This window comes from Podarcis gaigeae, assembly GCF_964106915.1.
Source record: "Podarcis gaigeae genome assembly, chromosome: 3".
Classification (NCBI taxonomy): domain Eukaryota; kingdom Metazoa; phylum Chordata; class Lepidosauria; order Squamata; family Lacertidae; genus Podarcis; species Podarcis gaigeae.
Window position 1 is genome coordinate 98,972,262 of NC_139680.1, and position 15,802 is coordinate 98,988,063.

At 41.5% G+C, this 15,802-nt stretch overlaps 1 protein-coding gene and 1 long non-coding RNA gene across 9 annotated transcripts in view; one reads left to right on the forward strand and one right to left on the reverse strand.

Moving 5' to 3' along the window:
- Positions 1 to 15,802, forward strand: part of EML4 (EMAP like 4) — a 162,987-nt gene that overhangs the window by 78,006 nt on the left and 69,179 nt on the right. For all 8 annotated transcript variants that reach the window (XM_083733158.1, XM_083733162.1, XM_083733156.1 and 5 more), the window contains exon 2: positions 11,289 to 11,471. In XM_083733158.1, coding sequence (XP_083589284.1) covers positions 11,289 to 11,471 — 183 coding nt within the window. The remainder of the gene's footprint in view (positions 1 to 11,288; positions 11,472 to 15,802) is intronic.
- LOC310842180 overlaps positions 1 to 15,802 on the reverse strand; it is an 80,883-nt gene that overhangs the window by 8,347 nt on the left and 56,734 nt on the right. The window contains exons 2-3 of the long non-coding RNA XR_014562971.1: positions 6,343 to 6,854; positions 27 to 6,238 (exon numbers count right to left, since the gene is read on the reverse strand). This is a non-coding gene — a long non-coding RNA (uncharacterized lncRNA). The remainder of the gene's footprint in view (positions 1 to 26; positions 6,239 to 6,342; positions 6,855 to 15,802) is intronic.

Genomic DNA, 15,802 nt, shown 5'->3' on the forward strand with positions numbered 1-15,802 from the left:
TGTCGTCCCCTTCTCCTTGTGTTTACACTTAGCTATGGCATTATGTGCAAACTGGGCAAATGAATGGCAAATAAAAGCAGCAAATAACAACTTGTGCCTCTAGAGGGTTTAATTTTAATTTCTAAAAAAGAAAGAAAAGTCCCAACCTGTAATGCTATCTTGAGAGGTAGCTTAAAACACTTGCAAATATGTTAGGCTTGTTCATTATAAGTGAGAAGATGCACATATAGATAAGTTTTGCAAACTGTGGTTTCCACCGTGTGTCAAAAAATGAAGGGAAGTTAGTAGCTGCTTTTCTTCAGGGTTGTCTGGATCAGGCCCACAATTTTTATATTAAACATACACTCTGAATGCTTTTCTGATTTGCGTCTCCCTTTTCAGGTAACTGATACCTCAGAGCATGTCTTGCCTTTTCCAGCTGTGCCCAGAATAACCTAGACTATGTCAGCACTGTGCAGAATGATGAGCAAAGCCTGCCTTTAAGACTGAACAAACGATTGTTTAGCTGAGCAGCGTAAACCAGATAATGTAATGCGTAGCTTACAGAGGCTCTCCTTTTTGGGGGGAGAGAGGAGACTTATGGCTCTTCCGGCCTTAGTGTGGTTTCTACGGCCACTATATGGTTTGGTATTTGACTGCAGGAAGTAATTTCATTAAAGAGATTAATACTTGCATAAGATAAATATGCAGAGATTATAGGAATTACAGTTCCCCTCTCACACTTCTCTTTACATAATGGTTTACCTCTGTGTAACCTCAGAGAGCAACCAGGCAACATTAGTTAATTATTATCATTTTTTTGAAGCTGCTGGTCATAATTACACTGGTGACATCAGCCATCCATCATGTGCTGCTTGCACTCCCCCTTTGTAATGACCATAATAATTCATCCAAATAACTAGGAGCAGGGAGGTTGATCAGAGTATGATAATGAGTAATATACAAAAAAGTATTTAACATTAAAGCAGTCTTTGTTTTAGGAAAGAGTAATTCTGCAGTTAATTGATTCTAAATGAGTATATGTAAATCAAGAAAGTGCATAACCTAGATTCCCTATTTATTATTACACCGTATTATACATACACCATATTATTACACACTCTTTACACAATTTCACAGAAAATGCCCATGTTCCCAGTTTGCCACCTTAGTAAACCAGAAATGATGAATTCTCCTTCCATGTGAGGTTGACCACCAAGGAACTGAATGAGCACGTCTGATTCCTATCTGAGATGCAGAAGATACTTCCTTAAGGCTGATTCAGACATGCAGCAGAATCTCATGGCGCAGTATTTCCATTGGACTGCATGCGAGGGAATTGCAACATTTTATTTCTCCACTGAGCAATGGTTATCCTGAACCAAGGATGGGGTACTTAGACAACTAGCATGATCTCTGCCTTGGCCATGTTTGGCTTGTGGCTGGTGGGAGTTGGAACCGAAACGAACCTGGAGAACCTCAAGTTTCCATCCTTGACCTGAGCTATTCTCTGTGAAATGTTAGGTTTTTGCATTCTTCATTTTTATAGTAGAACGTATAAATATGTGAGCTCCACAATAAACAAATATTTAGCCGGAAAGTGTAGTATTGTCTAGACTGTACCTATGTGATTCTGGCCATGCATCACTTCATCTCTTGGGAGTAGTTGCAGTTTTCCCTTCTGACTTATTATGTGTTTGTTTGTGTATGCAACAGTTTGAGCAAAACAGATGTAGATCCATTACAGAGGGTCTCCTTTTTATCAGTTGGAAAGTGCGTTTTAACCTCACAGGAAACAGCATGGAATCTGAGAGAACAGCGAGATTGACAACTGAACTGGGGCACTGAAACTGTAATAGGTTAGGTTTGATTTTCACTTATAAAATGCGCATTCACTGCAATAAGTGGCAGTGGTGTATCCCTATAGATTTGGGTGAACATTTTCTCCTACACACACACACACACAAACACCCTTTAAAAAAAAATAACTAAGTGACAACCTGCATCTTTCCCAGGTCCTGTTTCTGAGGGGGTTTTTTCCCCCTTTAGATAAGTGTGCATCTAAATAGTGTAAATGAGTGCCCTTAAGACCTGACAGGACACACACACACACACACACACACACTAACTTTGGACATGTGCTGCATGTTTCCAAAAAGGAAGAATAGGTCCTGTTGTAGCAGTGAGGGTGATCAGTGGGAGCTCAGTTAACTTAGCCTGGGAACGGAGGGTTTTTAACGAGCGTATGTAAACGTGGCTGGTGAAATTATTCTCCACCTGGTACCAGTTAGTCCACATAAACAAAGCCTTGTATGACATCCTGTATTTAAAAACAAAAGCGATGTGTAAAACAGGATTTATAAATAGCACATTCATGCAAATGATCCCATACGTGGAGCTCTTCTAAACATACCAAGTCTATGATGTGGGACTAAATTAGAACTCTGTGTGGAATAATGGGAGCAGACGTCCTGGAAGTCCAGGCCACTGAAATGCAGCTGTGCTCTTGCTGCATGTGATCCTAACCAAAGGGTCTGAGTAAAACTTTCCCATGCAAAAAGATTGTGCAGGTGGGGTTTGGGGGGTTGTTGATTACGGGAATATCAAAACACATCCAATAGCATATGGAATCGAGATGTGAAAGTTTTAAAAAACTTATTTTCAAAGCAGAGCTCATTGGAACAGGAAGTTCCAAGAGCAGCTTGTTGTCATTTCACATGCGTTTGTTGCAGAAATGATAGGGTAGTAGGATATGAACAGTCTGGTCTGAAGTTCTTTCCCAAGGCCACACTTCATTCGAGTTTTAGAGTCCTCCCTTCTGCTTCAGAATTTGTTCTCTTGGTGACCGTTCTTCGGGAAGGTACCTTTAATTACTTCTGCAACTGGAAAGCTAAAATCACACCGTGGGAGAGGAGATAAGAGGGAGAGTATTCCAAAGGCCACTTTACATCCAACACCTGTGGATTCTGTGCACATAATATGTCCTTACTGCCACAGGTATGTGGTATGTTCCAATATTGTGAACGGCCCTTACATCTTCGGATAAAGGGCATTATACAAACTCAATAAAACAAACAAACAAACAAAATATTGTGGGATATAAAACAATACTTGCTTCTGCATGTGGTGCCTGAAACAAATTCACTTGAATCTCTCCCTAATCATTCATTGCGTGTGCAAAGACTGTTCTCTATTTGAGTGTTTTCAGTATTGGTTAACCTCACCAACTCACCCCCAAAAAGAGCTGATTATTTTTTGTCAGTTTTAAGTGGTTGTGTGGACATCTTGCTGGTTATTATTTTTTTCTGCTGCTCAAGTGTTTTGTTAGACTTACCTTGTACAGTGGAACCTCTACTTACAACCATAATCTGTTCCGGAGGTCCGGTCATAACTAGAAATGGGGCCTCCCGCTGCTGCAGCGCGATTTCTGTTCTCATCCTGAAGCAAAGTTCTTAACCCAAGGTACTATTTCTGGGTTAGCGGAGTCTGTAACCTGAAGCATCTGTAACCCGAGGTACCACTGTAACACACTCTTTTGGAAGTTCTAAAAAATAATAATATAAAGATCTATGTACAGTAAGTAGGATGAGCATGTAAGAACTATTCTCCTCCACCCTGTGCTCCCAAATGTGCCTAGTGCAGCCTACATGGTTTTTCTTTTTCTAATTAAATTTCGAGTTTTAAGATGACTTACAATTATTTGAAAGATGTCATAGAAGCTATGAAAGGGGGATACAGAAAGAGAGCTAAAGCACAGTAGTGGAGGAAGGGGAAATTACACTAGTCAGAATTGGGTAAAAGAAAAAACACCTTTGCAAATAATATTGTGTTTTACTGAAAGGAAATAAGGAGTTAGTGCAAACGAAGACTAGGGAGATGGCTTTTCACACTCATCAATACATGGACAACTGCATTTTGCACCAGTTGAAGCCGCCAATCCGTTTTCAAGAGCAGCTCTGCCTAAAGAACACAGGAACCGGTTCTTAAATAAAAGATCAAAATCTGAGAGAGGAGTTTGGCTAGCTAAAGCTGGTGAAAGGTACTTTGGGCTGCCACAATCACTACCTCTGAATCCAGCAGTAGTACCAGGTCTTGAAGAGATCCCCAGGGTTATATATCTGTACCTTTTAGGGGAAGTGTAAACCCATCTCAAATTCCAACCCAGCACTCTGAATCTGCTAAACTATCAAGTTCTCTTTATTGGCCCTTAAGCAGCTCATAATGGTACTTGGGCAGTATTTGGGGGAAAAACCTGCCTGGCTATTTACTTCTACTTCTGAACTAAGTAAGAAAAAGAGTCTTACGCCAGAATATTGCCTGCCCTTCCTCACTCCTGCAGAATTTTTTTGGGGGGAGGGGGGTCCTATAGTTTGCCTTTTTCTGAAAGTTCTTTGAACAGGCTTCCCAGAAAGATTGCCTGACTTTTAATGCCTCTTCCTGTCTTGAAGCCTCTCCACATGATTCCCTTCGAAGCCGTGGAGTTTCTCATATGACACACACTGCTGGAAGCTGGGATCAAACAAGAGCTTTGAAGAACCACTTGCAATGCATGAGTCCCATTGAAATCAACCAGACATCCTTCTTAGCAGGTGTTTGTGATTATGTTTAGAAATGTTGCTGCTTAGATAAGTGAGCACCGTAACTTTAGGGCTTGGGCATCCCGCCATCCTATGCCCGTTGTGTTTAAATTCATTGCGGCGACCTACTAGCATGGCTGTTCCACAGAAGCTAATACCTAGGAGAACAAAAAGTCCAGGGAGGAATTCAGTGTTGTGCTAAGGCGATTATTCCGTATGGGAAAGCGTTTCCACTTACCAGATGGAATATGATCCCTGTTCCTTCCACCTGCTTGCTGTTCTGGCATTTCTCCTGGCACACACACACCATGAACCAATTTCAAGGGAGGGGGGAACCCCCCCTGTACAAATGGAGGTCCTTCTGCTGATGGGGCTCAATTGTTGAATCCCACCCATCGTTTGATAACGGGCAGGTGAGTTTCAAGCCAATCCTATGCCTAGTATAATAGCTTATACTAGTCTTCCTCAACCTATTGCCCTGCAGATATTGGTGAACCTGCAGCTCCCATCTGTTCCAGCCAGCATGGCAAGTGGTTAGGAATGATGAGAGTTGCAGTCCATCAGTGGGGGCATGAGCTGGGGAGAAGTTGGCTTAGTGATCCTTGAATAAAACTTGGCTGCAGAATAGTGGCACAGGCTGCAAGGGTCTGTAGTGCTTACCTGTCTATATCTTGTTCATTTCAGCAAGATGTTAACATCAGCATATCACTGGTACCTTTCAATGGTAATTTTATTTAACGATGCTTGTTTTTCTTTTTAAAAGCAACTTTAAGTGGAGCCGGAAGAGCTGATTCAGGTTAATTTTTCTTTTGAGCTGACTTCTCCTTAACAGCAGGATTTTCTTGCTTTACTACCTTGAATGGGAAGAGATGGGAGTGTTCTGTGCTGTTTGCATTTTAAAATTTATGTCTGAACAGCAGTATATTTCTTTGTCTCCTCCTGTGTTGGTTGTTGAGAAATGAAGTTGGTGATTGTTTTTGTTAGTAGTAGTAGTTCACAATACAATAAAAGAATACAGAAAACAATTGCATGTATAACAATGATTAAACAACTACGTATATAAAAACAATTTCAAATCCAATCCAGATACCACCTGGGATAAATATCCCCACTTAAAAGGCTTGTTATAAAAAAACAACAACAAAAGTCTTCAACAGGCATCTAAAAGACAATAGGGACATGATTGATATATAATGAGAGAGAATTCAAAAGTGTAGACCTGATTCCTATATTCTGAAAAATGGACTTCCTGATGAACTATTATCTTCAAGATGCACATTCCTGCAGAGCGTAGCAATCAGCTGTGTATATATTGTATGAGACTAACCGTTAGGTATCCTATACCAGCAGCACTTGGAACTTAGCCTGATAGCTAAGTGAGAACCAGTGTAGTTCTTTCAGCAGCAGCATGATATGAGCAGATGAGTTGCTGTCTTTTGCACTAGTTGCAGCCTCTGGATCAACTTCAAGGGCAGCCCGTAATTGCTGTAATTTGGTCTGCAAGGACTACTTGGACTACTGTGTTCAGGCCATTCTGGTCGGAAAATGGCTCTGGTTGTCTTCTCTGGAGCTAGTGAAAGGCTCTCCTAGCCACTGGACGCACCAAGTCCTAGCCTCTCAGCAAACTTTAATACTCTGATAAGGGGCAGGGGGCAAGGAAACACATGGAAAAACAACAGCAGCTGAAGGAGAAGGAGAAGGAGGAGAAGAAGAAGGAGGAGGAGGAGAAGAAGAAGAAGAAGAGGAGGAGGAGGAGTTTGGATTTGATATCCCGCTTTATCACTACCTGAAGGAGTCTCAAAGCGGCCAACATGCAAAATCACATTTGCCCAAGAACTCCCTGGTCAGAATTCTAGTCCCACTGTGTTGTAGTGCTGCAGCTGATTCATGAAAGTTGGATATATTTTTCAAAGTATTTTTTCACACATCACCATGTCAAGAAAGGGTATGATCCATCAGAGAACTCTTACAGCTGCTGCACCCCACTGAAATGAAAGGGCAGCTTTGTCTTGTTATTAACCCCTGTGTCCATGCTCAGGCTCAATTACATGGAAGTTTCCAGCCATATTACATTGCATGGATGGTGCCAGGAGCCTTAACTGGATGGTAATATCTCTACAAGCAGTAGAGATTCAAGCTGATGCCAACTCAGTTATGTGACCAGTGTTCGAAACTCCAATTGTTCTAGGAGCATTTTGAGATAGCGAATTTCATTAGCGTGTGCAGTTTCCGAGCTCTGGGCACACTACTGCGCCTAAGATTTCAGATTAAAACTGCAGAGTAGAAGGAAAGGAGGACCTTTTTCTGCCTCCCCACTTCTAGCTGCTCTCTGAAGAATCATAAGAATATTAGGGGGTGGGCAAAGGAAGGACTAGACCATGTGAAAAATGAAGTTCAGCTTTGTATTCTTGTTATAAAAAAGCTCACCTAGACATTCCGTTGTTGCGCCCATAGCCTAGGTTTAAGGCTCCTAGCTTTCATATCTCAGTTTCTAACACTGTGTGTGACAGCTCAAAATTGCAACCGACGAATTAGTTAAGTGTAATTACTGCCTCTCCTCCCCCCTGCAAAGTTACACTCTTGCTCTTTCCTCTAAAGGACCAGCTTTCTATTGTAGAAGTTGCAAGAAAATACAGATCCTGTTGGAATATTGTAAAATTGGGAAGTGTTCCCCATAGAGTGCCAATGTGGTGTAGTGGTTAGAGTGCTGGACTAGGACCCAGGAGACCAGGGTTCAATTCCCCTGCTCAGCCATGAAACACACTGGGTGAGTTGGGCCAGCCACACTCACAGCCTTAGCAAACCTCACAGCGCTGTGTTAAAATGGGGAGGAAGAGAACAACGTATTCCTCCTTGAACTCCCTAGAGGAAAAGAGGGGTATAGGTTTGGCAGATAGATAAATGTGACCTTGTTTCGGGAAGGAAGTTCCCTTAATTTCAGACTGCAAGCATCTCTCTGAGTTGGGAGAGCGAATAGTTGCAAACTAACATCAGTGACACAATAAAATAAACATGAGTTCATAAATGAAGAGTCAAGCGTGCGCTGTCTTAGATTATCTTGCATAATTACTTCAATATTTTTTCCTGTTCTGTCTTTGAAATGTTCCAGAATTGATCAGGAAATGATGGGTTTAAACAGCACAACTCTGCTTCTGGGCAGAAATGTTCTACAGGCCACACACCACTTTTTTTTTTAATTGCCAAAAGTTTGTTATTGGAATAAGCAAAACATGTTTACTAGGTTTGTAAAAGCTTTCTGTGCTGGTTTGAATAAAACTCCTCCTAGCAGTACTTTGGATTAATGTAGTTTACAGCACAATCTCTGTCACAGGAAAGTTGCTATGTGCACACAGTGCAAGCAGGGCACAATTGCTCAGAGATGCATGCAATTGAAGCATGCAGTCAAAGACTCTATTTATCCAAGCAGTATTCAAAATTCATTCTCTTTCTCATGTCCTTCTAGTTCACAGTCATTATGTTTCTAAAGCTTTTACTTCCTGCTAGCCCCATATGAAGCCAGCCAATGCTTCTCTCGATTCCTTCAGCCTGTTAACTCCGCTGGCAGATTACTGCAGGGGGCAGTGAATCACAAAAATCACGATGCAGGAAAAAACATGAAGCCAGCCCATCCTCTACATAACTCCATCCGTACTTCAGGCATCATTATATCTCAGTATATTGTGATGTTTAGGTGGTGATATGTCGCAGTGTTAAAAACCAGATATTGCCCAGCCCTAGCTTAGAAGCAAATTGCCTTCTCTTGAACATGAATCATATAAAGCTGACTTCGTCGGTTCAGCCCAGTGTTGTCTCCTTGACTGACAGCTACACCCCCAGGGGTCTTTTTCCACCACCTGCCACCTGAGTTCCTTCTAAGCGGAGATGTCAGGATTTAACCCTTTGGGCTTTTGCGTGTAAAGCAAAGAGAGCCCGTGTGGTCTAGTGGTTAAGAGCGGTAGACTCGTAATCTGGTGGGCCGGGTTTGCTACCCCGCTCCTCCACATGCAGCTGCTGGGCCAGTCACACTTCTCTGAAGTCTCTCAGCCCCACTCACCTCACAGAGTGTTTGTTGTGGGGGAGGAAGGGAAAAGAGATTGTTAGCCGCTTTGAGACTCCTTCAGGTAGTGATAAAGCGGGATATCAAATCCAAACTCCTCCTCTTCTTCCACTGAGTTATGACCCCTTCTCCATGAGCAGATGCCAGAAGTTCATCTTTCTAAGACAATGTGCAGTTGCTAGCTTCCCCATGTTCCCATTTGATTGCTCCTGGGATTCTTTCTCTATTCAAAATGAGATGCAAGTTCAAGTAGTTTCTCACCCAGGGCTTAAACCTCGGTGTGCTTTGTGCCAGGAACAGCAACTCTATATAGAATCAGAGAGTTGGAAAGGGTCCCCAAGGGTCATCTAGTCCAACCCTCTACAATGCAGGAATCTCAGCTAAAGCGTTCATGACAGATGGCCATCCAAGCTCTGTTTAAAATCTCCAAGGAAGGAGAGTCCGCCGCCTCTCATCGGAGTCTGTTCCACTGCTGAACAGCTCTTACTGTCAGAAATGTATGAGAGATGTTGCCATAATATTTTTTTAATGGTTCACCAATTGATTATCTTCTACTTGCTGTTGAAACAACCAGTTTCTTTCTACCACTTATAAAACACACCAAGTATCTCTGTCGCCAGGAGTACAGCTGCTCGAGACCCCAGGAGGGTGGGGTTGGCACGGGAGATGTAAAATGTTAAACAGTTCTGAAATGTCCGTAACGGCGTGATATTTGCATATGTTTGCAAGCTATTTAAATCCCCTTTAAAGATACACGAAAGCCAGAAATATGTATCTGTTGAATCTGGCTCCTGTTGAAATAGAATCGGGAGTTGGAAGGGCAAATTCTCTAGAACATCCCTAGACATAACAGGTGTTATTCATCCTCTCGCTAATAACCTTTAGAGATTCCACAACTTCTTGACTAGTCTGACCCCCCCCCCCCCCAAGCTGTAAAGCTTTTCCAGCTCAGGCTCTTTATATCTATGCGATGGCCCCCAACTGCCCATTGTATTTCAGCAGAGCTGAATGTATATTAAAGAAAGTGTTCTTGTTACTTTTGCATCTTGCACGTTTTGCTTCTGATAGTAAGCCCAAAATAGCACTTTCCATGCAATGGGGTCACATTTCTGCCACGAGTCGCTAGCACTTCTTTAGATTCTTATCTGTGGAACTGCATTATTGCCGGTTGATTTTGCATTTGTAAATCGGGCCTGTTTCTTCTTCAGTCACCATTGTATTAACTCGCTGATGTAGGTGCTGAGCAGCTATCATAATTATCGCTTAAAAATATAATCAGTTGATAATTGCCAAATTTAAAAATAATACTGGCAGTGGAACATCTTGAAATGATCAGCAGTGGGAGATGTGAATCATACACCAATGTGAGTATTCTAGAAATAGACCAGTGATACTTTGAATTGAGTCTGTGGTAGCAGATTTGCTTTAAGTACTGATTCCTGAGTAATTTCATCTTTCGGTTTGTTTTTGTGTGCCTTCATTTGATTATTGCAGGAGTGTCTTTAAATGTGTTTCTGTGTTGCTCACTAGCATCATTTACATTCAATATTCTGCTCACGAAGAACACCAGTTGTAACTGGAGCAGGATGGTATGAGAATAGGGGCATGAGCCAGAAATTAATGTTGTTCAGCAGGAAGGATCAGGCAGGTGGTGGTGGGGTTCACTTCCTCAAATTAATGAAACAATGGTGGTAAGTTTCATTCTATGGCTTATATCCAGTCTAGCAATAAATAACAACCCCGTCAACACAAGGATTTCTGCTTATGCAGCAGGACATATCACTGTGCGCCCTTTAAAACCGTTTGGGGGTTCACCCAACACCCAGGAGCAGATTTAGGGGAGGGGGGCAGGGCAGGTGGAGGACAGTTCCCACTGCGCAAAAAGAAATCCTTGCGCTGATTGAACACTTACTTAGCGGTCCTTTGGATAGAAGCCAATGTATTTTTGACCCAGTGACCTCAGCATATTCCAAGGGCAGGTTTTGAATGTCTACTTCATATAAGATATCCCCTAAGATCTCAGATTGTCGTTAATAGCGATGCTCTATTCAAGTTGAGATTCTGCATTTCCAAAGATTAAGATTCTATAGACGGTTCATCCCTCTTTCTTCTTCAGGAGCCACCCTTAAAAGAAAATTTTAAGTCTGATGTTTAGAGCAGCTTCAACTCAGCACTGTGTTGGATCACATTTGCGTGGCACTCTACCCATGAGATAGTCCGCCGGGAGAGGCGATTTTCATCAGTTCCTTTTGCAGAGCCCTACTGTCCTCCTGAAAAGCTGCTTCAGAAGGACAGAGGACCGCCAGCACTGGGAGCTCTAAGGGAAATTGGCAAAATCTAAAATGCTAAACAGTTCTGAAATGTCCATTAGCAGTGAAGCTGTTTAAAGCTGCCCCTGTGTGGTGGTCCTAACACAGAGCCAAATGTGTTAGAATTGAGCTTCAGAGCTTTTCCTTCTGTTGTGCATTTTTGCTGACTTAACATTCTATACTGTGGCATTGCTTAATGGTGTTAAGTGGACTGGCTATTTTTCATGCCGATTTTGCTGCCTTCCACTTTGGGCACTTTGTATAGAAGGGTTGGGGTATAAACATGGCTAATGATATATTCACCCTTCACAAACAGAGCTTTAGAACGCCGCATGACTTTCCTTCTGATTATTTCTTTCTTGGCAGATGACAGCATTTCTGCAGCAAGTACATCCGATGTCCAAGACCGCCTTTCGGCTCTTGAACTGAGAGTGCAGCAACAAGAGGATGAAATCACAGTGCTGAAAGCAGCTTTGGCTGACGTTTTGCGGCGCCTTGCCATCTCCGAAGATCATGTCGCATCTGTGAGAAAATCGGCACCAAGTAAAGGTAAGGCAGGCCTCGAGTGTACATGGTTTGGCATTCATTTGGGGGGTGTTTATTGATTTAAAAAGAATTTGAGAGCGATGTACAAAAGCACGAAGGGGAAAGAAAAGCTAATTCACAGAACACATTTTAATAACAATCATTAAAACGTAAAGCAAGACAAAGGCAAAAAAAAAACCCCACATGAACAAACAAACTAAAAAGCAGTTCTTGTAGAAAATTAGTGAAGCTGATTGAGCTTGACCCAATGCACCATAGGAATGTAAAAGGCTCGACGAAAGAAGAATGGCAGATGAAATTAATGGACTATGCAGAATTAGATAAGATGACAGGAAGGATTTGAAACCTGCGGGACCAGAGATTCTCAGAAGACTGGAATAAATATGCAAACTATTTGAAAAGCAACTGTATTCAGCAGATTACGCTAGAAGGACTGCAAGAAGTTTTGTAAGGAGGAATATATGAAATATTGTAAGGAAGGCTATGATGAGAGAGCTAATAGATAAGATATTTTAAAGCAATAGTGAAATTAAGAAATGTAAATTGGAAAATTTTCAGATGTGGTTGATGGAAGTCCAAAAGATTGTATAAGATGTGAATTATGTTGAATGAGTGTTGAAAATGATATATTAATATATATATGTGTGTGTGTGTGTGTGTGTGTGTGTGTCTATTAGCTCAGTATTGTTTGCACTAACTGGTACCAGCTCTTCAGGGAAACTGAGTGCATTTTTATTAATGTTCTTAATTGTTAATCATAGAATCTTAGAGTTGCAAGGGATGACCTGAGGGTCATCTAGTCCAACCCCCTGCAATGCAGGAATCTTAACTAAAGCACCATGACAGATGACCATCTAATCCTCTTAAAAATCTCCAATGATTCAGAGTCTACCACCTTCCAGCAGAGTCTCTTCCACTGTCAAACAGCTCTTACTGTCAGAAAGTTCTTCCTGAAGTTTAGTCAGAATCTCCTTTCTTGTAAGTTGAAGCCATTGGTTCGGGTCCTACTCCCCCGAGCAGAAGACAGACTTGTTCTATCCTCCATGTGACAGCCCTTGAGATAGTTGAAGATGGCTATCATATTTCTTCTCAATATCCTCTTTTCCACGCTAAATGTACCCAGCTCCCTCTATTGATCCTCACAAGGCTTGGTTTCCAGACCCTTGATCATCTTGGTTGCCCTCCTGCACACATTTCACCTTGTCAATATCCTTTTTAAATTGTGGTGCACAGAATTGGACACAGGACCCCAGATGTGGCATGACCAAGCTATAATAGAGCGATACTATGACTTATCTTGACCTGGACACTAGAATAGCATTAGTTTTGTTTGCTGCTGCATTACAACATTGACTCATTTTAAGCTTGCAGTCTGCTAAGATCCCTAGATCCTTTTCACGTGTACTAATGGCAAGCCAGGCTTGTTATATCGCTATTGGCATAGCAGTCACTTAGAATGAACATAGGTAGGGTTGATAGAGTGGCTGGGGAAGCCAGATGGGCGGAGTATAAATAATATATTATTATTATTATTATTATTATTATTATTATTAGTCCTTTCCCCAAGGGGCTTACTTAGAGTAGGCTCACTGAGTATGAGTAACATTGAATAGCATCCTAAGTTCATTGGCTAGGCTATGGCTTAGAATCTTCTGTAATTCACCGAAATTCTGTGGCAGCTTGCCAGCAGGTTCTTCACAGACAAATTGGCATGGACATTCCCTCAAGGCAGAGACTCAGAAAACCACAGACGTGCTTTCTCTAACACAACCTTTCCCAACCTGGTGTCCTCCAGATGTTTAGAACTGCAGTTCACATCAGGCCCAGCCAGTTTGGCTGCACTGGTTGGACCTGATCAGAGTTGTAGTCCAGAACATTTGGAGACCACCAGACTGGAGAAGTCTGCTCTAAGAACTAATTTGTGAGCTATTTTCAACATGATAATGTTAAAAATGTATGAAGCTGTTCTCTATAAGGACAGAATATTTGTCCATCTGTCTCAGAATTGTCTATTGTGACTGTTAGTGGCTCTCTAGAGTCTCATACAGGCATCTTTCCTAGCCTACCTGCAGATTTTGTGACCTTTTACATTCAGAGCATGTACTCTACTGCTCAGTTGTGTGCCTTCCTCATAAAAAATATGAGAAAAGCTAGCACTAGCAATGAAGGAAACAAAGTGTGCGTGTTGGGGGGTGAGGAGAATTTTAGAAGCACCTGTAAAATGCAATTTGCAGATTTTTTAAACAAACAAACAGTAATTTTCTTTTGCAGTCTTGCCACAAATTAGCAGTTACTTCACCTGCATACTATAATATTAGCAATGGCAAGAATTGCCATGCTGCATTGTTATAAAGATTTATTGGCCGTATTCCACAGTAAGTGTCTATTGTCATTTGTGGATGCAGTTAATAACTTTTCCCAGAAACGGTTTAGCAGCACCAAGAAAGCTATATCGCAGAGGTAGGTGCTAATTCCTTATTACTTGCTAATTTGGGTCATTCATCTGGTTCTACCAATAGGATATGAAGGAAATACTTTGCCAGCAAATAATCAAATGCATATTTGGGCATGGTACAAAACATCACAATCGTAGCACTAAGTCTGCTTCCTGTACGTATTTGTTCTTCCCTCCCCATAAAATAAAAAATATTAGCAATATTTATTCAGTCCAATGCGAATGAAAATGTTTCAGCTATTGGAACTTTGCAGTAGTTTTGATACATAAAATGGGGAGGATTCACAATACCTCCAGAGCACATATCTGTACTTAACTTGAGAAAAGCTAATGTATGGAACGCCTTGCCACAAGCAAAACTCTACAGTAAATATGTTAGCAATTTCCGAAGATAAATTACCGGTAAATATCAGGGGGTTTTTTTAAAAAAAGTTAGTAATTCCCAGGTGATTACACCAAACTCTGACTCCCATCTGCCACCATTTTGTTACTGGTGTGCTTCAGTAATTTATGTCTTTCTCAGGTGGGTCCTGGGGGCAGAAACCCTGAAACAGGCCACATCTTGTATTCTTGTGCATCATTCATCAGTAGGAGGACAGCTGATATTTCATCTGTAACTTGTGGGACATACATGCCACAGTTTAATATATGTACTATAATTTACGCATTGGCTGATACACCATCCACATAGCCTAGTGAACTGATCAACAGGTCCACTGCAAACTGTCTGGCACCTGAGATCCCCAGCAGAATTTTATTATATTAAAAGCTTGTAACTTTTATGTTAAAAAAACACCCAAGTCTTATTGGCTTTCTGTAGGCCACCTCCTGACCAGACACTCTTCTTTGAAACCTATGGAAGGGTGTCCTGATATCTTGTCCTCCTATGAGCTTAATAATGTTTTTAAGGTAAGGGCAAGAAGAATAGAGAAACCTCGAATCCTGTTTCCTGGTTTCCCACAGGCACCTGAGGGACCACCGTGAGAACAGGATGCGATACTAGATAGGCCATTGGTCTGATCCAGCTGGCTCTTTTATGATTCCAGGATCCCCTCCCTGAAAACTTTTCACTGTAGTTCTGCCCTCCTGCCCTCACGAAAGTGGGAGGGAGGGAGACAGCCCTCCATTCACAGTTTCATGAATGTGTGGGTTTTTTCCACAGCGTTATTTAAAGTATCTCTGTTGATCACGGAGTTAATCTATTATGTGTGGGGGAGGGGGGAATGGTTATTTAAAAGTACTTTGCATCTAGTTTAAAGCAGGCCAAACAGAATGAATATAATGAGTTGGCTGAAGGCTGTAATCCCACCCAGAAAATGCTTTTGATGAAGTAAGATGATATCATAAGAGGATCCATGGCAAGTACATGAAGCAAGATGGCATTTATAAAAGCAAATTTGTTGTTTTAAGAGCCATTAGCAGCGTTCTAGTGCCTTTTGTTATTGGCAGCAGTTACACAGAAATTCTTATTCCAAAGTAGAAAAGCATAATAAATGTTTGGGCCATTAATTACAGGAGCAGCAGGCTGTTTCAAGGTCTTAAGAATTAGATGGGTAGCATGAAGCAATCTTGTAATCTTGTGTGGAAAGCACATTCAGCACTGTGGGCCACAATTAAAATATATAATATATGCAAGGCTGAATGCTTCTTGGGTGTTGGTTTTTAAATGTAATTGTCTTTATATGAACGCCTTGCTTGCAAAGCCACTCAAATGTTGTTCATGTTATATTCATTCTGCATATGGTCCTTGTGCTGGCAGCTTCTTGTAGCAACACAAGAGCTCAGTTCAGACGTCACACCAAGCCATGGTTTACATGAACCATAGTTTAGAACCCAAACCATGATTTGTATTTCCAAACTATAAGACAAACCAGAGTTT